This window comes from Malaclemys terrapin, chromosome 12 (genome assembly GCF_027887155.1).
Source record: "Malaclemys terrapin pileata isolate rMalTer1 chromosome 12, rMalTer1.hap1, whole genome shotgun sequence".
Classification (NCBI taxonomy): domain Eukaryota; kingdom Metazoa; phylum Chordata; order Testudines; family Emydidae; genus Malaclemys; species Malaclemys terrapin.
The window spans coordinates 45,139,199-45,167,105 of NC_071516.1; the positions used below are offsets into that span (position 1 = coordinate 45,139,199).

A 27,907-nucleotide genomic window follows, 5' to 3' on the forward strand; every position below is an offset into this window, starting at 1 on the left:
CAGCCAGACCTTTGATCTTCACCCCAAGGTAGCCGCTCCAGTGCTGTTGACCTCTTCTGTTAGTTTCCTTCTCAAGTCTCCGTCAGCTCTTCATTAATAATGTGAATTCACCGATTCCAAGGGACCATTGTGATCATCTCATCTCAAAAGACAGAGAATGTCCCCAAAATAATTCCTTGAGCAGATCATTTAGAAAAACATCCAACCTTGATGTCAAAATGGTCAGTGATGGAGAATTCAGCATGACCCTTGGTAATCTGTCCCAATGGTGATTTACTCTCACTGCTTAAAATTTACACCTTATTTCCTGTCTGAATTTGTCTAGCTTCAACTTCAAGCCATTGGATCGTCTTAGACCTTTCTCTGCTCAACTGAAGAGCCCATTATGAAATATTCATTCCCCAGGTAGGTGCTTATAGACTGTGCTCAAGGCTCCCCTTAACCTTCTCTCTGTTAAGTTAAATAGGTCGAGCTCCTTGAGACTGTCTCTATAAGGCAGGTTTTCTATTTCTAACAGACTGTGATGGTATGACATGGTCTCCCCTGGAGATAAGTGACTCACACACACACACACACGCACACACACACACACACACACACGAGAGAGAGGCTCCTTTGGATCTCAGCTCCAATCTGTAATTATGTGCATCCAAGGGTCCTGGGGTCACAGCAATATCTGGATATCAACAACTTTCACCTTTCATGATTTCTAAGGCCAGAAGGAACCATTGGAGCACCCAGCCTGGCCCCTGTAGTCACCCGGATGCCCCGCTGTGAATTCAAAAGACTTTAGTGAGACCAAAGTATTTGACTGCGCAGGAGGCTAAGCCGTTGTGGCCTCTAGCAGAGAACAGGTGGGATGGAGGTGCACCAATGCAATAGCAGGGGAATCATTCGGTGGGAGATGATCCCAGTAGGCAGTACAGGTTTACCATGGCCCTGGCCAGCCCGATCCCCTGACTGGCTGAGCCAGCCACAAAAACTGCCCCCACCACTGCTCTGCCTCCGCCCTGCCTCTTCCCACCCCTGCTCTGCCCCCGCCCCGCCCCTGATCACTGGGAACTGCCCCGCTCCTCTTGGGCTGGAGGCCGTCATGGCATCCACCTGTAGGGTTTCAGGCTCCACTCCTGCCACAGCAGCCATCAGGTGACTCAAGTGAGCCCAGCTAGCCTAGGGCTGGTGGGTGCAGTGGCAGTTTAGGGAGAGGAGAAGCCCTGACCCCGGCAGGAGCTGTGCTTGAGGGCCGGGGGGAAGCTCCGACTCTAGCAGGAGCTGTGCTGTGGGTGGGGAGGAGAAGCCCCGACCCCGGCAGGAGCTGCACTGGGGGAGAAGCCCCAACCAGGGCAGGAGATGCAGCACTGAAGCCAGGACCCCCCTCTGTGCAGAGCTGGCCTGAGCCCCTCTCTCTCCCGTTCCCCCCTATGTGGAGCTGGCTCTCACTCTCAGGCTGTGGAGAAATTCAGCCCCAATCTACCAACCTAGGAACGTTCATTTCCCCCATCATGACACAGCCAAGAATGGATTTAGCCTAGGAGGCAGGGTCAGCATTAGCCCCATTTGGCAGGTGGGATCTAGGGCACAGGGAGGTGAAGTGACTTTCCCAAGGCTAAGCAGGGAGTCTGTGGCAGAGCAGAGAAATGAAGCCAGAACACCTGGCCCCCAGGCTTGTGCCTTAACCACTAGGTCATCCTTCCTACCGCAAGGAGGGGGAGCCTCCTCTGCGCTTTGAGTGCGTGGGTGGGCCAGGCACTAGACCCAGCCACTAGGAGGGGGATGGGAAAAGGGACATGGGTGGGAAGCAAGAAGGGGAAACATCAGGAAGGGGAGCAAGGACTTCGAGAAGAAACAAGAGAGGGGGAAAAGGGCAGGGAGAGGGGAGAGACTCCCCACTGCTTGTCCCTCGCAGCTGCCACCTTGCCACTGCCATCAGCCGCCCGCAGCTCCCAAAGAGGCCCCAAGTGGGTGTGAAGCAGAGTGAACGTCATGTCTACACTGGGCTGTTAGTGAAGACAGCTTGGAGCTGTGTAATGATTTTAATACACTGTAATTCATGAGAATGTCATTATGTAGTTCAGTACTATTTTAATGATGACATTAAGATACCAATGATAGGCACATTCAATAAGTAGAATATGAAAAGTGCATAAATAGGCTGAAAATTGCCAGTTGGGGGGAGCTGAGCCCCCCAAACACACACACACCTTGCCCTTAAGGCAGGAGGGGGCAGAAAGGAGTGAGTGGGAGGCCCTCAGGGGAGGGGGCCTAGCGGGAGGGGGCAGAGTGGGGACAGGAAGGGGTGGGGTGGAGTCAGGGCCGGTGCAACCACTAGGCGAATTAGGTGGCGCCTAGGGCACCTGGTGGTTGAGGGCGTCTAAAAGCCCGCTCAGGCGAGGAGATGGAGTGGAGGTGAGCTGGGGTGGGGGGGCGCAGGGAGGGCTGCTCGCAGTAACAGGGGGGGCCCACAGGGGAACCACTCCCTGCCCCAGATCACCTCCACTCTGCCATGTAGGGCAGGGTGGCGGGCTGGGTTAGCTGCTGCGGTGGACGGGGATACCTGCCACAGGGGGGGCTCCTCTGGTGGGGGGTGGGCGTGGTTAGCTGCCACGGGGGGCGGGGTTAGCTGGGTGGGGGTGGTGCACAAGGTGGAAGTTTCACCTAGGGCGTGAAAATTCCTTGCACCCGCCCTGGGTGGAGTGGGGCTGGGGCCCTGGGGGAGAGGGCAGAGCCGGGATGGGGCACCCACTGGCAAAACCCAAAGTCAGCACCTATGATGGGATGGGGAAGAGAAGGGGTTTAGGGGAAGTGGGGGCCCAGCATGTGGATCCCCTTGGCAGCAGCTGGGGCTCCCCTATTAAGCAGACCCATCGATCCCTCCCACTGACAAGCCCCACCTCCCCTGCCTCTATACCACCCCGATGAGCCCCAACCACCTACACACACACCCCGAGCTCCAACCACTTTCACTTGGTCCCCCCTGCATTCTCCCATTGCCCCTGCACCTGGCACCTCCCTGTGCATCCAGATCCCCCACTGAGCTGCCTGCACCAAGACTGCCCCCCACAGAACCCTCTTACCCCCCAAACACACAGAACCCTCCTACCCCCATTTGGATCCCCCCCCACTAAGTCCTTCTGCACTTGGATCCTGCTGCCGGGCTGAGCCTCCCTGCCCACATCTGGGGTGCCTGGCGCAAAAGGGGCAGGGCCCCCGGGTGTTTCTGTGGCAGGCCTGGCCCTTGTGCTGTGTCAGGGTCAGGTTCAGCCTCACTGCCAAGTCCCTGTCCCGGGCGTATTCTCCCACCTCAGTGGCCTGTGCTCCCCACTGCCATGGTGGAGCTTCCACATTCATTTTTTGTTAACAAAAAAATCAGAATTTTAAAATATGATGCCCAGAATGTGATGCAGAATTCCCTCCGGAACATGGGGCACTGTACAGCTGTGATGGTGGGACTGTGAAGGGGGTGCTGGACAGTAGGGGATCTATGGGTGGGGGGTTGGGCAGGGGGTACGGTGTGCAGGGTGCACGGTGTGCAGGGTGCTGTACAGTTGTGGTGGGAGGTCAGCAGGAGGGGTCTCTGGGCAGGGGGTGCTGGGCATAGCGGGTCCGGCCCCCCTGTCCTGTTTCCAGCTGTGGACGATCCATGATGCTTCAGAGGAAGGTGAAAAAACATCCCAGAATACAGGGAGCCAATGGGGCATCGGGGTAACTCTTCCTGCCTGACCCCTGCAGGGGAAGCACGGAAGCATGAGATTAGTCTTCATACAGGGCTGCAGGTGGTTTGAACATGTTCAGCCGCATTTGTTTAAATCCGTAAATTGTGTTTCCCCAATTCCTCTAGCAGGGAAAGGCTCATTCCCACCTCCCTGAGCTGCCCATCCTAGGGCTGGATCAGAGCCAGCGCCCCCTACAGGGGAAAGGTACCGTGACACATTCACCGACCCTCTCACAAACAGGGGAATCTTCAGCCCCAATTGGTCATGTCCATCTCCCCCCACTGGAAATGTACTAACTGTTGCAGACCCGGGATAGGCCGATAGGAGCTGGCTGCAATACAGACCATGCAGACATGTAAGACTTCATTACCCCTTGCCAGCACACACGTATACAGGAAGACTTACAAGTAAAAGAGAGCCATCTGCAGACAATGTCCTGGTTAATGGGAGCCATTAAGATTCCAAACCACCAATAATGGCCCACACTTTGCATAACTACAATAGGCCCTCAGAGTTATATTTCAAATTTCTAATTTCAGATACAAGAGTGATCTATTTGTATAAATGTGATGATCACACTCAGTAGATTATAAGCTTTGTAATGATACCTTACAAGAGACCTTTTGCATGAAGCATATCCCAGTTACAGTATATTCACACTCATTAGCATATTTTTATAAAATCATATAGATTGCAACGTCACATACCCCTCCTCAGTTCAGATTCCTCCACTGGAGACACCACGCCACACTCAGGTACAATCGCTGGTGGGTAATCCCTTGCCTGCTCTATAGTAAAACACAACAACTGATTAACCAAGTCAAGAGCACATCCCTGCTTGTACAGGAAATCGGGTCCCAGTAGGTTATTTCTTAGGTTGGCCAATTTAATCAATGCGAAAGTATGAACCTTTCTCAGGTGACCTACCTGTACTTCAGCGGGTTTAGACCAGAGCTGGGCAAACTACGGCCCGCAGGCCATATCCGGCCCGCGGGACTGTCCTGCCCGGTCCCTGAGCTCCTGGCCCGAGAGGCTCATCCCCAGCCCTTCCCCCGCTGTCCCCCCTCCCCCGCAGCCTCAGCTCGCTCACTCCGCCACCAGCACAATGCTCTGGGCGGTGGGGCTGCGAGCTCCTGGGGCAGTGCAGCTGCAGAGCCCGGCCTGACCCGGTTTCTGTACTGTGCGGTGGCTGTGGCGGCAGCAGCGGTGTGGCCCGGCTGTAGCACTGCCAGCCACCGGTGCTCCAGGCAGCGCGGTAAGGGAGCAGGGAGCGGGGGGGCTGGATAGAGGGCAGGGGAGTTCGGGGTGGTGGTCGGGGCGGGGGCATGGATAGGGGTCGGGATGGTCGGGGAGGAAACAGGAGGTTGAATGGGAGTAGGAGTCCCGGGGGGCAGTCAGGAAGGAGGGGGGGTTGGATGGGGCGGCAGGGGGCAGTCAGGGGACAGGGAGCAGGGGTGTGTGGATGGGGCAGGGGTCACAGAGGGGCCGTCAGGGAACTGGGGGGTTGGATGGGGCAGGAGTCCCGGGGGGAGCAAATAGGAGGTGGGGGCCGGGCCACGACCCCCTCCCCTAACCGACCCTCCATACAATTTACGAAACCAGATGCAGCCCTCAGGCCAAAAATTTTGCCCGCCCCTGGTTTAGACAGTGTGGCAATGACCTCATTGCTTGCAAAAGTTGATAGCATTTTTGTATGCCCTGATGACAGAGGAGAGGATCTGGGATCCTTAATATGGATAATGCTAATCGCTGCCCCAGTATCTATGATAAAATTCCTGTGATGGCCCCTTACCAGTGCAGATACTGTGGGTCTCCCGCTTGCATCCCAGCCTAAAGGGGCCTGTTGGCCTCATGCCGGGTACTCTGTAGAGCAGGGTACTCTGTAGTCCTGGCCTGCCGGACCCTTCTGTCTGGCCCCAAGCTCCCGCTCGGGGAGACTACCCCCAGCCCCTCCCCTTCTATCCTCCTCCCCTGCAGCCTCAGCTTGCCGTGCCGCCAGCCCTGATGCCTTGAGTGGCACGGCTGCAGCGCCGCCAGCCCCGGTGCTCCAGGCGGTGCAGTCAGTGGCGGGGAGCAGCGGGGGTTGGAGAACAGCAGGGAGTCTTGGGGGCGGTCAGTGGGTGGGAAGCAGGGGGGGGTTGGATAGCAGCAGGGAATCCCGGGGGAGTCAGGAGGCAGGGGGCAGAGGGGTGGGATAGGGGCAGTGGGTCCCAGAGGGCAGGGAGCAGAGGGGGTTGATTAGGAGGCGTGAGGTCCAGGGCGTCAGTCAGGGCCAGGGAGCAGGGGGTCAGATAGGGGGTGGACTCCTACCTGGCCCTCCATGCAATTTCTGAACCTTGATGTGGCCCTCAGGCCAAACAATTCGGCCACCCCTGCTGTAGACTATGCAGACAAATAGTCCATGGGTTCTCCTTCTACCTTCTTGGAGGTAACCAACCCTGTAGGAGGGGAGCCTGTCCATGGGATAGAAGAAAATGACTCAATGGAGGCCACAGGGCTGGGCCTTGGCCTTCTAGTATCAGCTCATTCAAGCGCACTCAAAGTTCCTGAATATCCTGCCGTTGAGCCTCAAGCGTCTCCTGCACTGCCTTAAACATCGTCACTACTGAGTCCTTATCTCTGCAGGGTGGCGGTGATCTGGACCCCTGCGGGCACGGATGGTTCTGGGCTTCATCTGAAAAGAAAGGATCACGGTCCTGGGCCCCGACACAGGGTCCAAACAAAACACATAACCCTGTCGAGGGATACGCTCACTCGGAAGTCCAGGATTATTACATGGGTTAGAGTCATTTTGACAACACAGGTCCTTAGGGAATTTTGGAACACCCCAGCCTAACCCTGGAGGTCCCTCAATCCTAACTGTGGGATTAGTTTGTGGTTCTCCAACCATGGCAACTGGGGCTCCACGCTGACCTACCGTATTGTCATTGGCACACTGTCTAAGCCAGGGGCGGGGCAAACTTTTTGGCCTGAGGGCCGCATCGGGCTTCGTAAATTGTATGGAGGGCCGGTTAGGGGAGGGGGTTGTGGCCCAGCCCCCACCTCCTATCTGCCCCCCCCCCCCCGGGACTCCTGCTCCATTCAACACTCCCTGTTCCCTGACAGCACCCCTGGGACCCCTGTCCCATCCACGCACCGCCGCTCCCTGTCCCCTGACCGCCCCCGGCCCCCTGCCCCTGACTGCCCCCCGCTGCTCCATCCAACCCCTCCTCTCATTCCTGACGGCCCCCCGGAACCCCTGCCCCATCAAACCTCCCCTTCTCCCTGTCCCCTGACTGCCACCCCGGAACCCCTGCCCCATCCAACCTCCCCTTCTCCCTGTCCCCTGACTGCCACCCCGGAACCCCTGCCCCATCCAACCTCCCCTTCTCCCTGTCCCCTGACTGCCACCCCGGGACCCCTGCCCCATCCAACCTCCCCTTCTCCCTGTCCCCTGACTGCCACCCCGGGACCCCTGCCTCCATTCAACTCCCCCATTCCCCGCCTTCTGACCGCCTCGACCTCTATCCACACTCCCACCCCCTGACCACCACCCCAAACTCCCCTGCCCTCTATTCAACCCCCTCATCTCCCTGCCCCCTAACTGCGCTGCCTGGAGCCGCACTGTCCGTCTGGAGCCGCGCCACGCCACCGCCACCACCGCCCAACACAGAGCACTGGGTCAGGCCCCAACTCCACAGCTGCACTGCCCCAGGAGCTCACAGCCCCACCGCCCAGAGCATTGCGCCAGCGGCGGGGTGAGCTGAGGCTGCGGGGGAGGGGGAACAGCAGGGGAGGGGCCGGGGGCTAGCCTCCCAGGCCAGGAGCTCGGGGGCCGGGCAGGACGGTCCTGTGGGCCGGATGTGGCCCACGGGCCATAGTTTGCCCATCTCTGCATAGGCGTGCGCAGCACATTTCATTAGGGTGTGCACCCAGGGAATTTTTTTTTTTAAAGGCGAACATCATAAAGGTTGGGGTGTGGGAGGGGGTGCGGTGTGCAGGAAGAGGCTCAGGGCAAGGGATTAGGGCAAAGGAGGGGTGCGGGGTGTATGAGGGGGCTCGGGGAAGGGGGTTGGGGTTGGGGTGCAGCCAGGGGCTCAGGGCAGGGGGTTGGGGTGCAGGAGGGGTGCGGAGTGCAGGAGGGGGCTCAGGGCAGGGAGTTGGGGTGCAGGAGGGGTGCAGGCAGGGGGCTCAGGGCAGGGGGTTAGGGTCAGGAGGGGCTCAGGGCAGGGGGTTGGGGGGCGGGGGGCAAGGAGTTGGGGTGCAGGAGGGTAGGCTGTTTTCAGGCGAGCCCCAGGCTGGGGATCTGGGCTCCCCCGTCCCGGCGGGCAGGCTCGGGGACCGGGCCGGGCCGAGGGGGCCAGGATGGGCGCTTGGGGCCAGGCCGGGCAGAGGCAGCCGGAGCGGATCGCAGCAGGGCCGGGCTGCTCCCAGAGCTGGACTCAAGGCCAAGGGAGCCGGGCCGGAGCCCCCGAACAACGCTGGGAAGCTGAGCTCTGGGGGGGCCTGTGGGTCAGGCTTGCCCCCTGCTCCGGGCCCGCTGGTTCCCGGGCCCCACTTAAGGTGAGCTGGGCTCGGGGGCGGCCTGACCCTCCCAGGCGGTGCCTGGGACCGCGGCCGGCGCTCGGAGCGCAGGCAGGTTTGGGGCCCTGGGCGCTGGGAAGGGGAAGCTGCCTTGGGGGCGGGAGGCTGCGGCAGCGCCCCCGTGAGCCCCACGGGCCACCTTAAGCAGCTGTGTTGGTGCTGCTGGGTGGGAGGCTGCCAGCGAGCATATGGGGCTGTTAAAGCAGCCGGGCCCGGCCCTGGGGAAGGGGAGCCCGGTTCAACAGGGTGCAGGCGGGGGGGGCAGGGTGCAGGAGGGGTTCGGGCTCCTCCGGCGCCACTTACCCGCAGCGGCGCACTCCCTGCCTGCCTGCCCTGGCCCCATGCCGCTCACCATGTCCCCGCGCAGCCCGGGGGGGCGGGGCGGCATACGGCTCTGCACGCTACTCTTGCCACGCCTCCAGGTACCTCCCCCGAAGCTCCCATTGGCCGCAGTTCCCTGTTCCCAGCGAATAGGAGCTGTGGGGGGCAGTGCCTGGAGCAAACCCCCTCCCCCCCCCCGGCCCCAGGGACATGGTGCCCTGCCGGCTGCTTCTGAGAGGGCATTAGGGTGTGCCCAGGCACACCCGGCATACCCCGTGCGCACAGAGCTAGTGTCACCTATGACACCGCATCTTCACTATCGGGGCAGACACTAACAGAGGAGAGGATATCGCCTCCCCCTTTGCTCCGCTTGTCTCATCCTTTGCGTCACCAATCACCTCCTCTAATGGCATTTGACTCCACCACCAGCTGTACCACACTGGGACTTCCCTTTTCTGCAGCACTGCTAACTGCTAACGTCCTCTTCTGACTCTCCCTGTGGCTCCTGAGACTCCATCTCCGGCTCCGCTCCTGAAGGTACTGTGCCAGCCTGTGCTAACTCGCTCGCCCTATTTCTAGTAATTGGCCCCACAGGTTGCTCTATCCCCATCGGTTCCACCATACTAATGGGGACGGGGACCATTACGTCCTCCTCTTCTAACTCATCTCCTCTCTCTCTCACAATCTGAGCCTCCACGTGTACCTCTGTGCTCACTCTTTCTCTCAAGCAGCTTTCAACAGTGGGCACTCACTCAGCGCTGCTCCAAGTCTTATCTCTCGCTAACCCAGAGGTGAACAAACTATGGCCCGCGGGCCACATCCGGCCCGTGGGACCGTCCTGCCCAGCCCCTGAGCTCCCCACTGGGGAGGCTCACCCCCGGCCCCTCCCCTGCTGTTCCCCCTCCCCTGCAGCCACGTGGGGGCAGGGGGGACTGGATGGGGGGTGGAGTCCCAGGAGGGCGGGCAGGGGTGTGGATAGGGGTCGGGGCAGACCGGGGACAGGGAGCAAGGGGTGTTGGATAGGGGGTGGAGTGCTGGGGGGCAGTTAGGGGTGGGGGGTCCTGGGAGGGGGCAGTCAGGGGACAAGGAGCGGGGGGTTGGATGGGTTGGGGGTTCTGAGGGGGGCAGTCGGGGCGGGAAGTGGGAGGGGTCAGATGGGGGGTGAGGGCCAGGCTGTTTGGGGGGGCACAGCCTTCCCTACCCGGCCCTCCATACAGTTTCACACCCCAATGTGGCCCTCAGGCCAAAAAGTTTGCCCACCCCTGCTCTAACCCATCACAAACACTTCCCAACTCTCTGATTCCCTCCACCAGCCGACCACAGTCGATTTATAACCGTCCAGTGATCTTAAGCTGGCAGCCGCTCACTCCTGCCATCAGCATATTTCCTCTCCTGCTTCCCGTAGCTGATACCTACTTCAGTCTAACTTTTTCTCTAACTCCTGCTTCTTCTGAAAAAGTACTAATCGCTCCTCCAAAACTACATGCAGCCAATTTGTTAACTCCTTAATAGCCTTATCTTTCTTCTCCAAAGTTTGCTGGGCTTTTCTCAGTAATTCTAATTTCTTTTTCCATTTCCTCCCCGGCGAATTGCAAACCACGAGCAGATATTCAACAGCTATTCCTTTCACCAGGTTAGCCTCTCTTTTCTTCTGCTCTGTTTCTACATCAAACACCTCACCCACAAAACCCCCTGGGTTACAATGCTCAGATATCATCTCACTATCTCTTGTTGTACTAAAGCTCCTCCACGTTCCTGAACATATTTCTGGCAAAGTTTTCCAAAGCCATACTGTGGGCAACTCCTACAGAGTCTACTCTTGCCCTTGCTCCACTCATCTTAACGTGTAAAATAGAATTCATTTACAATCTAAAATAAAGAACTTCATTTCACTATTGGCTAGTCTAGATAATAAACTGTATGATGAACACTCTGCTGCTCTTAACTCTGAAACTGACCCATACCTTCAGAGAGACAAATAGGAAATAACACCCCAAACCAGTTTTCACACTTATTTCAACAAATCCCAGGAAAACAAAAGGGGATGGGGGCGAGTTCCCCTCTCTTCCCTTGATGGCTAATGTGCTCCCAGCTGATTGAGAGGTCTCTTTCCCCTGTCAGGACCTGCCAAACAGCTGGGAGAAACTCAGGCAAATGGATCGGGGTGCAGCCTGGGAGAACTGAGGGGACTAAATGATTGCAGCATGCATCACTTTAAATAATACTACACCTCTACCCCGATAGAACACGACCTGATGTAACACAAATTCGGATATAACGCGGTAAAGCAGCGCTCCGGGCGGGTGGGGCTGTGCACTCCAGCGGATCAAAGCAAGTTCCATATAACGCGGTTTCACCTATAACGCAGTAAGATTTTTTGGCTCCCCAGGACAGCGTTATATCCAGGTAGAGGTGTATTACTTTTTATTACTTTTTATCTTGCATGATTAGACTACAAAACCTCTGGCTAGAAAAGAATGGAAAAAAAACCCTCTAAGTCAAAACTCTAAGTCAAACGACAATATGAAACAGGAAATACTGGGGCCACTGCTAAGAAGCAGTCTCAGAAAATCAGGTTTCCTGTGCTCTAAGACAGTCAGTTAGTTGACTGTCAGACTCTAGCTCTCTATATTTAACTCTTCACTTTTGCCTCAGGTGAGATTCCCAAGGGTCTAAAGATGCCTGGAATTCCTAAAAATTCCTGTCACATGCTCCTCGAGTCTCCTGGCTGGCTCACAAATTCTGTTACCTAATTTCGGAGGTTAATATTATTAATTTGGATAGTATGGGTTATAGGCTCACCAATTAATCTGATCAGAAGACAATAAGGTTCTTGTCCCAGAATCAGGCTACTGTGATGGGGCAAGGCCAGAAGGCTATAGAAAAGTAGTCCTGTTGGGATCCAGGATATATTAGCCCCAGGCTAAACAAATCCCTGTTACTAGAATAAGTAAATGGCAGTTGCTCCAGGTCAATTAAGACACCTGGGCCAATTAAGATCTTTCCAGAAGGCAGGGAAGATAGCTAGGTTGATTGGAACACCTGAAGCCAATTAGTGGCTGGCTGAAACTAGTTAAAAGCCTCCCAGTTAGTCAGTTGGGTGTGCGTGTCAGGAGCTGTAGGAGGAAGCTGTGCTGTTGGAGGAACTGAGCAGTACAAACCATTTCAGGTGCAAGGAAGGAGTCCCTGAGGTAACGGTGAAGTAGATATTGAGGAAGTGGAGGCTGCTGCGGGGAAGTGGCCCAGGGAATTGTACACGTCCTATTTCCAAAAAGTCAGCTACCATAGCTGCTACTATTAGGGTCCCTGGGCTGGAGCCCAGAGTAGAGGGCGGGCCTGGGCTCCCCCCTCTCCTCCCTGATTAATCACTGAGACTGGGAGACAACAGAGACTGTGTGAGGGAGGGTTGCTTCTCCTCACCTCCCTTGCTGGCTTATGATGAAAATGCCTCAGTAGGCTGTGACCGTTGCCCCTAGAGAAAGAAGGGCTACGTGGAGGGTCACAGTGAGCCTCTGAGGCTAGCATAATCCACCTGGAAGCGTGGGACCCATGGAGACAAGGACAAAGCTTTGTGACACTACACAGAGTATGCCAAGGACCTCAGGGGGTATGACAGGATGCTCACACTGAGACAAATACAATCTTAAAGACTTTTATTACAATAAATGGAATAGTAATCAAAGTGTAATCAATTGGGAAAATAATCAGAATTAAAAATGCAGTGCTATTATTATAAAGATACATATGATGTTATATACTATAAAGCTATTGATTAATATACTCACACCCTTCCTTGATAACCTGGTGGTAAAAGACAAAGGACCAGCCTCTGGCATGCCAAGAGAGTTCAGGTCCAGGTTCCCCAATTCTTCAGTGGGAGGTGCAGAGCTTAGGAGAGGCTAAAGCGAAGAGCTATGGAAGCTAACTTAGTTTTACTTACCTAACTGACTTAAAACTTACAATTAAAACTAAGAGACTAATAAACTAAGAATAAAGCTTGGAAATCTAGAAACTAGCTCAGACAACAAAATCAAGCTCTGAAAACAAACTCTTTTGGCAAGGTGGGTCACCCCTTCTTATAGGGCATGGATGCTTAGGCCCTCCTTCTATGTCCAAACTTATCTTCCTCACCCACAAACATTGAAGGGTGCACTTACTCCATAGGCCGGTATGTTTGTATGTATTGATGACATATACATACATATTAATGACATTAGATCATCCTCACATCCAAGGTTGCAGCCATATATGGTGTGATGGGTTGGGCCACAAAAACCCCCTTAGGGACTGCCACCTGGATGTGCTGGGACTACCTCTGAGCCTGTTTTCCCTTCCGGCTCGGGACTTCAGTACCCTGCCTTGTGGAGCCAGACACGCTTGCCTGCTACAAACACAGACCCAGGTCTGAACCACATCCCCCAAAAGCTGCAGGCTTAACTGAAAACAGCTTAAGAAGTGCTCCTGTCTCTAGCACACAGGTCCCAGTGGGATCCAAACACCAAATAAATCCATTTTACTCTGTATAAAGCTTATACAGGATAAACTCATAAATTGTTCACTCTCTATAACACTGATAGAGAGAGATGCACAGCTGTTTACTCCCCCAGGTATTAATACTTGCTCTGGGTTAATTAATAAAAAGTAGGATTTAAGTGGTTCCAAGTAATAACAGACATAACAAAGTAAATTACCAAACAAAATAAAACAAAAAATCACAGGTCTAAGCCTAATACAGTAGGAAACTAAATGCCGGTAAATGTCACCCTCAGAGATGTTCCAATAAGCTTCTTTGACAGACTAGACTCCTTCCTAGTCTGGCTCCAGCAATCACTCAGACCCCCATAGTTACTGTTCTTTGTTGCAATTTCTTTCAGGCATCTCTTTGGGGGAAGAGGCTATCTCTTGAGCCAGCTGAATACAAAATGGAGGGGTTTCTAGGGCTTTTTATATTCTCTCTTGTGCAACATCACAGCCACAAGATGGGGTCTCTAGCCACCTGGGCAAATCACATGTCTATGAATGATTCAGCTTTTTGCAGGCCAAGGCCATTGTTTACATGTTAGTTTGAACATTCCCAGGAAAGCTCAGATGTGGATTGGCATCTCTTAAAGTCCATTGTTAGTTAAGAAGTGCTCCTGTCTCTAGCACCCAGATACCCAGGTCCCAGTGGGATCCAAACACCAAATAAATTCAAGTAATTACTTGAATAACCCCTTCACACTATGTTGACCAAATCTGTCTTATGTGCTTTCTACAGCAAACACTCTAAATACAAGCACCGAGCCAACGCTCATAACTTCAGATATAAAAACAATACACGCATACAAATAGGATGAATATATTCAGTAGAGTAACCTTTGCTAAGATATGTTACATGGCATATCTAGCATAAAACATATTCCAGTTATGTCATATTTACACTCATAATCATATTTCTATAAAGCATTAGGGGGTGCAACGTCACATATGGACCTTATGCTTCAGCTCATCAAGGTCCCAGACATCTGTATGCTGACTTTGCCTTCGCTCCAATTACAGGATGTGGCCTGTGTGCCCTTGCATTACAACCAAACTACTTTAATATAAACCTGAAAACCTACCATCACATGTCATGGAGTTCTCGGGGAGAGGCTCTAGAACTGCTCCGTATGAAGCCAGCCAGGATATCACTGTTGCCAGGACAAGAAGCTTACACAGTTACTTTGACATTCCTGGGTCTGACCTCAGAGCATTCAGCATCCTCTTCCACACCGTGTGCTTCCCGCAGCAAGTCCACCTGGCCAGGGGTCCTGGGGAAGCCAGGGGGCCCTGCACCCCAACTCCATAGTCAGACGTGACTCTCAACCAGCGTTGTAAAACAGAAGGTTTATTAGTTGACAGGAGCACAGCGTAGAACAGAGATTGTTACCACAGAAATCAAGGACTTTCAATCAAGTTCATCTTGCGGACACTCCAGGCCCAGCACCCAGGACTCCCCAAGTCCCAAAACGCAGACTGACCAGGACCCCAGTGCCTGGCCTGCCTGTTGCTCCTCCTCTGGCCTTTGTCCTGCTTTTGGGCAAAAGGTGTCACCTGTTTGCATCCCCTCCTGGGGCTCAGGTTACGTAGGGCATCGGCCATCCTCATAGACTCATAGACTTTAAGGTCAGAAGGGACCATTATGATCATCTAGTCTGACCTCCCGCATGATGCAGGCCACAAAAGCTGAACCACCCACTTTCCCTTAACTCAGCTGTTGAAGTCCCCAAATCCTGTGATTTAAAGACTTCAAGTCGCAGGGAATCCTCCAGCCAGCGACCCCTGCCCCATGCTGCGGAGGAAGGCGAAAAACCTCCAGGGCCTTTGCCAATCTACCCTGGAGGATAGATCTTCCCGACCCCAGATATTGTGATCAGTAGAACCCTGAGCATGCAGGCAAGATTCTCCATCCAGACCCTCATTGACCATTGATACTATTTACCCATGATGGCACGTTATTGACTAATTGACTAAAATCACTTTATCCCATCAAACCATTCCCTCCATAAACTTATCAAGCTTAATCTTAAAGCCAGAGGGGTCTTTGCCCCCACTGTTTCCCTCGGAAGGCTGTTCCAAAACTTCACCCCTCTGATGGTCAGAAACCTTCGTCTAATTTCAAGTCTAAACTTCCCCACGGCCAGTTTATATCCATTCGTTCTCGTGTCCACTTTAGTACTGAGCTGAAATAATTCCTCTCCCTCCCTGGTATTTATCCCTCTGATATATTTAAAGAGAGCAATCATATCCCCCCTCAGCCTTCTTTTGGTTAAGGTAAACAAACCGAGCTCCTCGAGTCTCCTTTCATACGACAGGTTTTCCATTCCTCGGATCATCCTAATGGCCCTTCTCTGTACCCGTTCCAGTTTGAGTTCATCCTTTTTAAACATGGGAGACCAGAACTGCACACAGTACTCCAAATGAGGTCTCACCAGTGCCTTGTATAATGGAAGCAGCACCTCCTTATCCCTACTAGAAATACCTCGCCTAATGCATCCCAAGACCGCATTCGCTTTTTTCACGGCCACGTCACATTGCCGACTCATAGTCGTCCTGCGGTCAACCAGGACTCCGAGGTCCTTCTCCTCCTTTGTTACTTCCAACTGATGCGTCCCCAGCTTATAACTAAAATTCTTGTTAGTCATCCCTAAATGCATCACCTTACACTTTTCACTATTAAATTTCATCCTATTACTATTACTCCAATTTACAAGGTCATCCAAGTCTCCCTGCAGAATATCCCAATCCTTCTCCTAATTGGCAATACCTCCCAACTTTGTGTCATCCGCAAACTTTATCAGCCCACTCATACATTCGGTTCCAAGGTCAGTAACAAATAGATTAAATAAAATCGGACCCAAAACCGAACCTTGAGGAACTCCACTGGTGACCTCCCTCCAACCTGACAGTTCACCTTTCAGTATGACCCGCTGCAGTCTCCCCTTTAACCAGTTCTTTATCCACCTCTGGATTTTCATATCGATCCCCATCTTTTCCAATTTAACCAATAATTCCTCGTGCGGTACCGTATCAAACGCTTTACTGAAATTGAGGTATATTAGATCCACCGCATTTCCTTTATCTAAAAACTCTGTTACTTTCTCAAAGAAGGAGATCAGGTTGGTTTGGCACGATCTGCCTTTTGTAAAACCATGTTGTAATTTGTCCCAATTGCCATTGACCTCAAGGTCCTTAACTACTTTCTCCTTCAAAATTTTTTCCAAAACCTTGCATACTACAGATGTTAAACTAACAGGCCTGTAGTTACCCGGGTCACTTTTTTTCCCTTTCTTGAAAATAGGAACCACATTAGCTATTCTCCAGTCCAACGGTACCACCCCGAGTTTACAGATTCATGAAAAATTATCGCTAACGGGCTTGCAATTTCTCGTGCCAGTTCCTTCAATATTCTCGGATGAAGATCATCCGGTCCGCCCGATTTAGTCCCGTTAAGCTGTTCAAGTTTGGCTTCTACTTCGGAGATGGTAATGTCAATCCCCCCTCCTTTATTCCCCTTTGTCACTCTGCCTCTATTCGTAAGCCCTTCATTAGCCTCATTAAAGACCGATGCAAAATATTCGTTTAGATACTGTGCCATGCCTAGATTATCCTTAATCTCCACTCCATCTATAGTCTTCAGCGGTCCCACTTCAGACAGCTGGGCAGCCTCACCTGCCCCGAGGACCTCAGTAAAAGTCACACCTACAATTCCCATCACCATGAAGGCATTGGTGCAGCACACAGGGAAACTGAGGTACGCACAGTATTAGCATAGTACAGTCAGACTCACATGCAACATAACAAGGTGAATAAAACCCCACTTTGTGACATCTCTCCCCCCTCTGAGACTGAACTGAGTGGGGTCACTTTAGCCAGTGGCCTGGGGAAGTTCAGGCCACCCCTCTCCAGGACAAAGCATCTACTATAATGTTGGTGCTCCCCATAACATGGACCACCTCAATATCAAGTATCAGAGGGGTAGCCGTGTTAGTCTGGATCTGTAAAAAGCAACAAAGAGTCCTGTGGCACCTTAAAGACTAACAGAAGTATTGGAGCATAAGCTTTTGTGGGTGACGAAGTGGGTATTCACCCACGAAAGCTTATGCTCCAATACATCTGTTAGTCTCTAAGGTGCCACAGGACCCTCTGTTGCTTTTTACACTTCGCTATCGTAATCCTCAGGAGTTTGGCATTGGCCCCTTTCATCCGGTGTAGCCATGTCAAAGGGAAGTGGTTGGTGTACACACAGTGAAGCGCTGCCCAAATAGATACGGCTCTGCCTTTTTAAGAGTTCAGAGCATAGCCAGACATTCCTTCCCTATAGCTGTATAGTTCTGCTCTCGGGGCAATAGCTTCCTGCTCAGATACATGACGGGGTGTGTCTCTCCCCCTTTTGTCAACCTGCATTAGCACCGCACCCAGCCCTTTATCTGAAGCGTTGGTGAACACCATAAAGGGCTTGTCAAAGTCGGGGTTTACCAGTCCCTGACCAGAGCCTCCTTCAGAGCACAGAGAGTCTTCTGGCACTGCTCAGACTGGACCACCTTGTCTGGCTTCCCCTTCTTACAAAGCTCAGTGATGGGGGTGGCTATGGAGCTAAAGTGGGGCACAAACCTCTGGTAGTACCCCGCCATCCCGATAAAAGCCTGGACCTGTTTCTTAGTATGGGGAGCTGGCCAATCTCTGATCGCCTCCACCTTAGCCTGCTCTGGCTTTAGGCAGCTGTTCCCCATCTTGTGGCCCAGGTGTGATATCTCTGACATCCCTACGTTGCATTTCCCAGCTTTTATAGTCAGTCCTGGAGCCTGGAGCCTGGCCAGCACTTGTTTAACCTGGGACACATGCTCCTCCCAGATCTGGCTAAAGACACAGATATAATCAATGTATGCCAGGGCAAAGTCCCCCAGCCCCTTCAGTAATTGGTCCACCAGGCACTGGAAGGTTGCAGGTCCCCCTTTGAGGCCGAAAGGAACTCATATAGCCCCAAAGGGGTGATAAAAGCAGATTTCAGCCTGGCATCTGGATCCAATGGCACTTGCCAGTAGCCCTTGGTAAGATCCATACTAGTGAGATAACGAGCCCCCTCAGCTTGTCTAGGAGCACATCAGGCCTAGGCATGGGGTAGGCATCGGACACGGTGATGGCATTAAGCTTCCAGTAGTGCACACAGAAGCGGATAGACCCGTCTTTTGGGGAACCAGCACCACGGGAGACGCCCAAGGGCTGGAGGATGGCTGCATCACCCCTGGAGACAACATGTCCTTGACCTCTCTCTCCAGGTCTTGGGCAGTTTTCCCTGTGACTATGAACAGGAAGCATCTTACAGGAGAGTGGGCTCCTGTCTCCACTCCTCCACAGCCAGGTTAGTGAGCCCAGGCAGGTTGGAAAACAGCTGCAGATAGGAATACAGCACCTCTCTGATCTCTGCCTGCTCGATAGAGCTTAGCTGGTCAGACAGGGGAACTGATTCCAGCGATGGCCCAGCTCCTGTCTCAGGGAAGAGAGCCACCAAGGGATCATCTCCCTGCTCCTCCCACTGACCACACACGGCCAGTACCAAATTCTCCCTGTCAAAATACGGCTTCATCGTGTTGACATGGTTCACCCTGTGGCTATGAGTGTGGTTAGACAGTTCCACCACATAGCTCACTTCATTCAGCTGCTTGATGACCTTAATGGGCCCATCCCAGGCAGCTTGTAGTTTGTTCTTTCTCCCGAGAATGAGAACCATCACCTGGTCCCCAGTGGCATAGGCGTGGGCATGCGCTGAGAAGTCATACCAGATCTTCTGCTTCCTTTGGGCCCTGGCTAGATTCTCCCTGGCCAAGCCCATGACTCCCCATCGGGAGAGGCCTTCCCCTCCCATTCATCCCTCATTAAGTCCAGGGGGGCCCTCACTTTCCTCCCATACAGCAACTCAAAAGGAAAGAACCTTGTAGATTCCTGGGGCACTTCCCTGAACATGGGGTAAATACTTTTCCCAGTCCTCTGGGTGCTGGTTCATACAGGTCTTCAGCATCAACTCTAGAGTCCCACTGAACCTCTCAAGAAGACAGTTGGACTGAGGATGATACGCTGAGGCCCAGCTGTGCCGGACACCACACTTCTCCCACAAGCACCAGAGCAGGTCTGACATGAATTTGGACCCCTGATCTGTAAGGACCTCCTTGGGGAACCCCACTCTTCTGAAAATGGTCAGCAGTGAGTCTGCCATAGTGTCTGCCTCAATAGAGGACAAGGCCACTGCCTCTGGGTACCGGATGGCAAAATCTACCACCACCAGAATCTATTTGTTCCCTGACCAGGTTGCCTTGCTGAAGGGCCCCACTATGTCCACAGCCACGTTCTGAAAAGGCTCCTCTATGATGGGAAGAGGCCTTAAGGTGGCTTTACCCTTATCCCGGGCCTTCCCCACCCTCTGTCAGGGGTCACAGAACCTGCAGTACTGCTGGATGTCATCAAAGACTCCGGGCCAGTAAAAGTTCTGTAGCAACCTCTGCCTGGCGCGCTGGATCCCCTGGTGTCCCGAGAGAGGAATATCATGTGCCAGGTACAGCAGTCTGCGGCAGTACTTCGGGTGGACCACCAGCTGACTCCAGATCCCCCATAACTTCACTGCTCCTTGGGGAACCCATTCATGGTACAGGAATCCCTTCTCCCACAGGAATCTCTTCCGGCAGCCTTCTCCCAGGGGCCACGCTGTGGCCAGCAAGTTCCCGCAGCTTCTCCAAGGAGGGATCCTTCCGTAACTTGGCATGGAATTCACAGCTGGGGAAGGGATGGCGACCTGCTCCCTCTCACTGGCTGGGTTTGGGGTCACAACGCCACCGAGCCCTGTCCTGGTGGCTCCCTTCCCACTGGGGTAGGGCCCCGCACCCCTTGCTGGCTATGGGTAATGACTTGGGCACTCTGGGGTCCGCCCGGCCAATCCTCGATTGGCAGCTGATGGTGCACCCCATGTCTTTGGGGCCCTCCTTGGCCCCCAATTTCAGACACACCCTCGCTACAGGTACCTTAATTGGGGGCCCGCACGTGCCCGGCAGGGTCAGATAGGTGTTGGGCACCACCCAGTCTGGGGCCACCATCTCAGGCTGGGCCAGTGTCACCTCAGCATTTGTCTCCCAGTACCCGGTGACCATCCACCTCCAGGGGAATGAGGCAATCGCTCCTCAGGGGCTGTCCTGTGCCCAACCTGTAGACTGAGAACTTTGAATACAAAGTATCAAGGCCCACTCCCCGAGGAGCTGGCCTGGGAGACGCCTCCCTCCTGAGTCATGGGTAAACTGCCAGCCCCTCCTGCCTGGGGAGCCTGCCCCTCCTCCGGCTGGGATCCCACCCAGTTACCCTTTGAGGGCTCGGTTTGTTCATCCTGTCCCTGCGCTTGTGGCATCGGGCTCATCTGTGGCCCCTCTGCCCACAGTAATTACACCTCATGTCCCATTGGTCCCCTGGGGCTGGTCAGTCAGCCTTGGTATTGGCTGCCCCCCTTGGAAGGGATTTATCCAAGTCCTCCTTTTGGGGGGCCCCTGAGTGACTCCCTTCCACACCGACATGGGCCTGTCCCCTTGGGATTCCATTCCATATCCCTACCTTCTGTCTACAAACTCATCAGCCAGCTGCCCTGTGCTGCGCTGCACGGTCCTTCGGCTTCTTGTCCACTAGCCACATTCTCAGGTCAGGGAGACAGCCCTCAGTCATCTTCTCCAGCCCCACCAGTTCGATCATGTCCTCCTTGGTCTGGGCCCCAGCCCCATTCTCCCACTTGCGGGTGTATCCCCTCATCCAGATGGCCAGTTCCAGATAAGTCACCCCCCAGGGTCTTCTGCAAACTCCAGAACCCTTTCCTGTAGACCTCAGAGGTCAGCCCATACTTGTGCAGCAGGGCTTAGATGAACAGTTCATAGTCCTTTGCTTCTACCCCATCTATCTGGCTGAACAACCCTATGGCTTTGGGACCCAGCAAGGGAGTGAGATGCCAAAGCCTGTCTGCCGGGTCAATCTGGTGCAAACTGCAAGCCTTCTCAATGGCAGTAAGGAAGGTGTCCATATCCTCCCCATCCTTAAACTGGGGCAACAATTTTATATCGAAATTCCCTGCAAGCTTGGCCCCCCCGGGCCCATCCCCACTCACCATGGTAGAGATCTCTCTGCTTCTCAGCTTCGCCAATGCCACTTCTGCTTTTTCTCATGTTTTCTCTGTCTCTCATGGTCCTCCCATTCTTTCACACGGTCCTGCCGTTCCTTTTCATGGTCCTCCAGCTCTTTCAGTTTCAGCTCCTCCTCCAGCCTTTGTCCTGCTACCTCGTTGCATCCCCTCCTGGGCTCAGGTCACGAAGGGCATCGGCCATCCTCTACGTGGATACAACTGGGCAGCCTCACCTGCCCCGAGGGCCTCAGTAAAAATCACCCCCCCAATTCCCATCCCCATATAGGCACTGGTGCAGCACATAGGGAAACTGAGGTACACACGGTATTAGTACAGAACAGTAAGACTCACATGCAACATAACAAGGTGAACAAAACCTCACTTCATCACATAGCATTATAATAAAACAAATAATAAACACCATAAAGAAATAAGAAATCCGTAAGAAAAAAAATATAGGCAAGCAAGCAGGTTAGCCTTATAGGTTACAGTGACTGGCCACCAGCAGAGAAAAGGAGGAACCCTGGGGCACCAATGCCTAAGCCCTCTGCAATGGCAAGGGACTGAGTCAGTGCCAGATGACCCCAGTAGGTGACACCTGCCCCACACTGAAGAGAAAGATGACCCTCTCCCTCAGCTCGCTGCCAATCTGACATGGCAGGTGGGGGGTAATTCATTTTCCATGTCAATTCTGATGACCAGTTGGATCATGAACATGCCAGCCTGACCCATCGGCCAGGCACCTCAGAGCATCGTCCCACCCCGTCCTGTCTCCAGCTGTGGATGATCCCTGATGCTTATGAGGAAGGTGAAAAAACATCCCAGAATACAGGGAGCCAATGGGGCATCGGGGTAACTCTTCCTGCCTGAACCTTGCAGGGACGCATGAGACTGGATTATAATAATTGTCTTCATACAGGGCTGCAAGTGTTAGGAGCATGTTGAGCTGCCCCGTTTACCATTCCCACTTCCCTGAGCCAAGAACCCCCCGCTCTGGGGCTGGATCAGAGCCAGCATCCCCTAGAGGGGAAAGGCCCCATGATACATTTACCAACTGTCTCACAAAGTGGCAAATCTTCAGCCCCAATCGGTTACGTCCTGCTCCCCCCACTGGAAATCCACAAACTGCTGCAGACATGGATGGGCTGATAGGAGCTGGCTGCAATACAGACCACGCAGATAAACGTCTGGCAGGGATCCCACCCTCTGGCCAAGCAGCCATGACCCTGGAAGAGAGCAGAGCAAGGGGGTGGACTGAACTGGGGACTGTTTATCTAGGAGAAGCGGCTTGATTGGCCCACAGAGGCAGGGTTACAGAGCGGAAGCCAGAGTGAGAGAGGGGGAGGTGGGATGGGAAAGGGAAACTTTGGGAGAAAATGGGGCATTGAATGGGGGAGGAAGGAGGATCCTGTAGGAGAAGGCAGAGTCAGTGGAAAGGGGAGGGAGCCATCGGAGAGGAGATAAACAGCACTCTGCAGTGTTTACACCCAGAATATTGCAGGGCTGGTTTTGCTTTTCTCTAAGGTCCTGTCCATTTCGGTACGGCCCAGGAGCTCACTCCTGTCCCCAAGGGGGGCTGCCATCAGCCAAGAGCATCTACAGGTGTGAATGTCAGTTGGAGCTGTGTGGGGTGAACCCAGGGCTGGTATAGCTGGGGGCTATGGGTTGGGATTGAGGGGCACTGGCAGAGGTGGTGGGAGGGTTAAGCACAGGGCTGGGATACCAGGGGACTACAGCTGGTCAGGATTGAGGGAACTTTGGTGCGTTGTTTTCCTATGCGCTCGATTCACGGATTACTGGCTGAGTGCAGAGTTACAGGTCAGGATATTGTTAATATTTCCTCCCCTCTTTTCTCCACGCAGGGCAGCCCTTCATACGTACAGGGTGAGACTGAGGAGACATGGCCCAGTCACATAGATCAACAGTGGTAAGTGGGAACCCGTGTGAGATGGGATCCTCCTGGGTCAGGACGCTGGGCTTTCCCCTCCCTCCCTCAGGCCAACGCCACCCTCTGGGAACAGGGCTGCAGGGCACATCTAGGAGACTTCACTGCAAGTACCTTCCAGTACTGCCCAATTCCTGTCCCAGGTGCCTGGTCGCTCTTGGAACCAGGGGGCCTTCAAACATAGAAGAATCATATAAGATCAGATGAGTTAATGTCAAAGGGCCACAGCTCCACTCGTGCCATTGGGCCAGCCCCCATCTGGTGTGAATGGGCCACAGCTCCAGTGGTGTCAATGGGCCATACTCCAGCTGGTGTATATCGGCCGTAGCTCCACTGGGGTGAGCGAAGAGGAGTCCTTGTTGCCCTGAGGGATTCACTCCTGGTGTCACTAAAATTTTTTTCCATTGATAGAAACAGAGAAGCCCCCTGCTGTGTCCCATGCCAACTCCACGTGCACATGATCTCCTCCAACTGCCTTGGTCCTTTTGCCAACTGCTCCCCTTTCTCCCCCTCCCCTTTGTCCCCGTCCCAGGGCTCCAGTCTAGTCCCTAGATCATTGGTCCCTCGGAAGGACTCCCTGGGCACAGACGTCTTTCGCGATGACAGTGGAGACTGCATCGTCCGCTCCGACCTGGGCTGCTACCTGCAGACGAAAGATTTCCTTGAGAGGGGGCATGACATCAAGATCCGGAGACTGCACCCTGCATGCCAGGGTGGGGATCACTATGTGGGCAACAGGCAGGAATCCAATATCTACATCATCAAGGGCAGTTCCTATCGGGTTGTGAGGGACCTGAGCACAGATAAGGGAGCTCAGATCTTTGAGCTGCATCCCAGGTGCCGCGGTGGGGACCACTACGGGAGGGCTGGTTGGACCTTCTTCATCATTTTCCAAAACCAGGGTGAAATCCGCTGGGTGACTAATTTGAGGACAGCTGAGGGTGAAAAAAACTTTGTCTTGCACCCTGAATGCTGCAAGGGGCTCTACTACTTTGGCATCGATCAGTACCTAGCCCTGATCAAGATGGATGAGAAGTGGGGAGCTCATTTCTACCTGTACCCAGACGCGAGCAAAGACAAGCTGGACTCCTTCTTCTCCATCCACCCCGACGTGCTGAACTTCTTCCCTGGGGGCTTGACCCTCACCAAGGGCATCTCAACGTGCGGCTGGGAGTGCATCAAGACCCTGCACAACAACTCCGACTCCCCCATCACCTGGTCTGACAAGGTCACCCGCAAGGTGGGCTATGCCAAGCAGAAGATGTCCACCATTGAGCACAACTGGAGCATCTCCGCTGAGATGTCCATCGGGGCTGGAGACCTCACCAAGCTCATCACCCAGCTCCAGTTCTCCCTCAAGGCTGAGTACGGCGGGAGAAGCATCCGCACGGAACAGGAGGACTGGAATGAAGCCCGAGAAGAAGAGGAGTCAATCCAGGTGACCCTGGAGCCCCAAAAGAACCTGTACATCTGGCAGTACCAGCTCGGCATAGGCCAGGAGCCCGTCTTGTTCTGCAGAGACATCCAGTTCACCAAAGAAAACAACCCACCCGACCGCATCCCACTGCCTCCAGTCCCCTAAGTGCCCATGAGGATGGAGAATGCAGCACCATGATGCTATTCTGGATGTGTGCATGTGAGCTTCTTTGAATTAGTATTACCCCTTCCGGTCTTTCCCTGGGCTGGCCAAATTTCACCCACCTCATCCTAGCTGTTCTCCTCCTGGTTTTCCTCCTGTTCCCAGCTTTACTCAAATCTTGTCTGCAACAAAGATGGTTTAATTAAACTTTCTTCCCTTCCTATTTTAGCCAACGGTTTTAGTTGATTGTTCATTTATTGTGTGATCTTATGATTAACTAACATGTCGTGGCACATGTAATCATTGTAAGCTGAAGAGAGTTAAATTGTAGGATTATAGAAGGGTAAGATTGATGAGCATCAGGGATCATCCATAGCTGGAGATGGGCCTGGGTGGGCCAGGGCTCTGAGATGCCTGACTGGTGGATCGGGCGGCTTCAGAGGATGGTGAAAAAAAATCCCAAAGAACCAATGGGGCACCAGGGTAACGCTTCCTGCCTGACCCTGCCGGGGAAGCCCTGAAGCATGAGATCAGATGGTAATAATAGTCTTCATACAGGGCTGCAATTGTTATGAGCATGTTGAGCTGCACTGGTTTAGTTTCTTAATTTCCATCCCCCCAGTTCATCTAGAGGGGAAAGGCCCCGTGTCCCATTCCCACCTCCATGAGCCACCAACCCCCCTTAACATGGAGAAGGGGCTCGATGGGGCAGGGTTAGGGGGTGGAAGCGGGAGTGGGAGAAGGGAGGTGGAAGGGGAGGGGACACTTGGGGGCGGAAGGGGGGCATTGGATGGGAGAGGAAGGAGGAGCCTGTTGAAGAAGGCGGAGTCAATGGAAAGGGGGAGGAGCCACTGGAGAGCAGTACCAGCAGAGGTGAAAGTGAGCCGGTACAGGCCGGTACGGAGTACCAGTTAAAAAGGGTGCAGCAGAGTACAGGCAAATAAGTGGAGCATTCAATACTGGCTTCTTTCACCTCTTTTGGCTGCATCAAAAACAGTTTAAACTCAAAGCTAATGAAAGCTTGGAAAGGGAAAACTCACTGTCACATTAGTTTCTCTCCTCCCTCCTCCTCCAGCCAGGCTGGGGGCGAGGCTTGGCTCCATGTTCCCCGACCCCCGCACTCAGCAGGGGCTGCCGCGGAGGGAGCAGGGGGACTGGCTGAGGGAGAAGCCTGCCCAGGACGCCTGCTGCCTGCATAGGAAGAGTTTAAACTCAGCTGTTCACTCCGCGGGATTAGGGGCCATTTCTGGCATCCTTGTTAATTTCACTCACAGTTGTTGGGGAGGGCGGGGGTGAGACCAAGGTGGGGCAGAATACAATAGGCATTTGGCTTAGGGTGACCAGACGTCCCGATTTTATCGGGACTGTCCCGATATCTGCTTCTTTGTCCTGCGTCCCGACCGATGTTTGGTCGGGACACTGGACTAAAAAGAAATTTTGCCCTCCGCTCTGGCGCTCGCGCCCCCTCCCCCCGCCCCGGCTCTGCCCCCTCCTTCCCCCATTGGCTCCCTCCCCAAATCCCTGCCCTGGCCCCGCCTCTTCCCCAACCACGCAGCATTCCTCCTCCCTCCCAGGCTTGCAGCATGGCAGGGCAAGCCTGGGAGGGAGGGGGTGGCGGCGGTGCCTGGATCCTGGAGCTGGTGAATCATCTCCAGCACCCAGGCACCGGGCGGGCGGGCAAAGGGGGGCTGGCAAGGGAGGGAGATGGGGGGCTCAGCTGTGAGCCCCCCCGCCGCACCAGAGGGCTCCTGCCTGGGCCGCTGCACCCGGGGCCAGGAGCGCAGCCTGGAGGCTGCTCCAGCCCTGCAGCCCGTGGGGCAGTGCGGTGGGTCTGGGCGGGGGCAGCGCGGAGCGGACAGGGGCTGGGTGGGCGGCGTGGGGGCGTGGGCCGAATCCCTGCTGCTGCCGGGGAGCCCCGCACCTCTCCCTCCAGCTCGCAGCTGCGGCTCCTTCCCGGCGGGACGCGCCCCCTGGCCTGCCCCGGGCACATGCGGCGCGCGTCCAGCTGCTCCTTCCCGGTGGGAGAGAGACTAGGCATGGGGGACCCACGCCGCATGTGGCCGGGGCGGTGGGAGGCGCGTCCCGCTGGGAAGGAGCCGCGGCCGCGAGCAGGAGGGAGAGGTGCAGGACTCCCTGGCAGCAGCGGGGATTCGGCCCCTGCCGCCCACCCGGCTCCTGCCCGCTCCCCGCTACCCCCGCCCGGACCCACCACGCCCCGCATATGCCCGTGGCGGGCCGTGGGGTGGAAGGCTCCGTGGGGAGGGCAGCACGCGGGGCCAAGGCCTGCTAATGCCCCAGGCCCCTTTTAAACTCTCAAACTCCTTTTTTTTTTTTTTTTGCTCCCCCCCTTTTTTTTTTGCTCCGCCCCCCCCTTTCTTTTTGCTTCCCCGCCATCCCGATATATTATACTGCTAATCTCGTCACACTAATTTGGCTGCACAGCTTAAATCCAGAGCTAATAAAAGCCAGTGGAAGGAGAAAACTCACTGTCACATCTGTTTCTCTCCTCCCTCCTCCTCCAGCTCCAACAACTGTGAGTGAAATTAACAAGGATGCCAGAAATGGCCCCTAAACCCCCGGGTTGAACCAGGGAGTGAACAGCTGAGTTTAAACTGTTCCTATGCAGGCAGCAGGCGTCCTGCGTCAGGACGCTGGGCTTTCCCCTCCCTCCCACCCTGCCTCAGGACAGCGCCACTCCCTGGAGACAGGGCTGCAGGGCACATCTAGGAGACTTCACTGCCGGCATCTTCCAGATCTGCCCAACTCCTGTCCCAGGTGCCTGGTCGCTGTTGGAACCAGGGGGTCTTCAAGCATCAAAGATTTACAAACAATGAGATGAGCTAATGTCCTGCCCTCCCTTCTCCTCCCTCAAGATTTGACTCCTGTTGATGGACCATTGTTTCCTTCACAAGGATGCCCCAGGCACAGACATCTTCCATGGCCAAGGCAGATTCTTCATCGTCCATGGCGAGCTGGGCTGCTACCTGCGGACAGAGGATCCAAAAAGCGGGACTGGTATCAAGATCTGGAGACTGCCCCTTGGGTGCCAGGGTGGGGATCACTACTTGGGTGCCCATGAACAATCCAACGTCAACATCATCAAGGGTGACTCCGACCGATGG

At 54.4% G+C, this 27,907-nt stretch overlaps 1 protein-coding gene across 7 annotated transcripts; it reads left to right on the top strand.

The window, feature by feature from the left end:
• Positions 1 to 27,784, top strand: LOC128846363 (uncharacterized). Of its 7 annotated transcripts, none has more exons than XM_054045407.1 (4): positions 1 to 221; positions 326 to 405; positions 23,124 to 23,188; positions 23,739 to 25,018. In XM_054045407.1, the coding sequence occupies exons 3-4, from the start codon at positions 23,162 to 23,164 to the stop codon at positions 24,786 to 24,788; spliced, it is 1,077 nt and encodes a 358-aa protein (XP_053901382.1). In that variant the 5' UTR covers positions 1 to 221; positions 326 to 405; positions 23,124 to 23,161; the 3' UTR covers positions 24,789 to 25,018. The 7 variants fall into 7 exon arrangements, 4 of the variants coding, with proteins under 4 accessions (XP_053901382.1, XP_053901380.1, XP_053901381.1 ...); XR_008446777.1 differs by lacking the exons at positions 1 to 221; positions 326 to 405 and adding exons at positions 22,600 to 22,863; positions 27,698 to 27,784 and having other exon boundaries at positions 23,739 to 24,842; XR_008446776.1 differs by lacking the exons at positions 1 to 221; positions 326 to 405 and adding exons at positions 22,600 to 22,863; positions 27,659 to 27,745 and having other exon boundaries at positions 23,739 to 24,842.
• Positions 27,785 to 27,907: the final 123 nt, after the last annotated feature.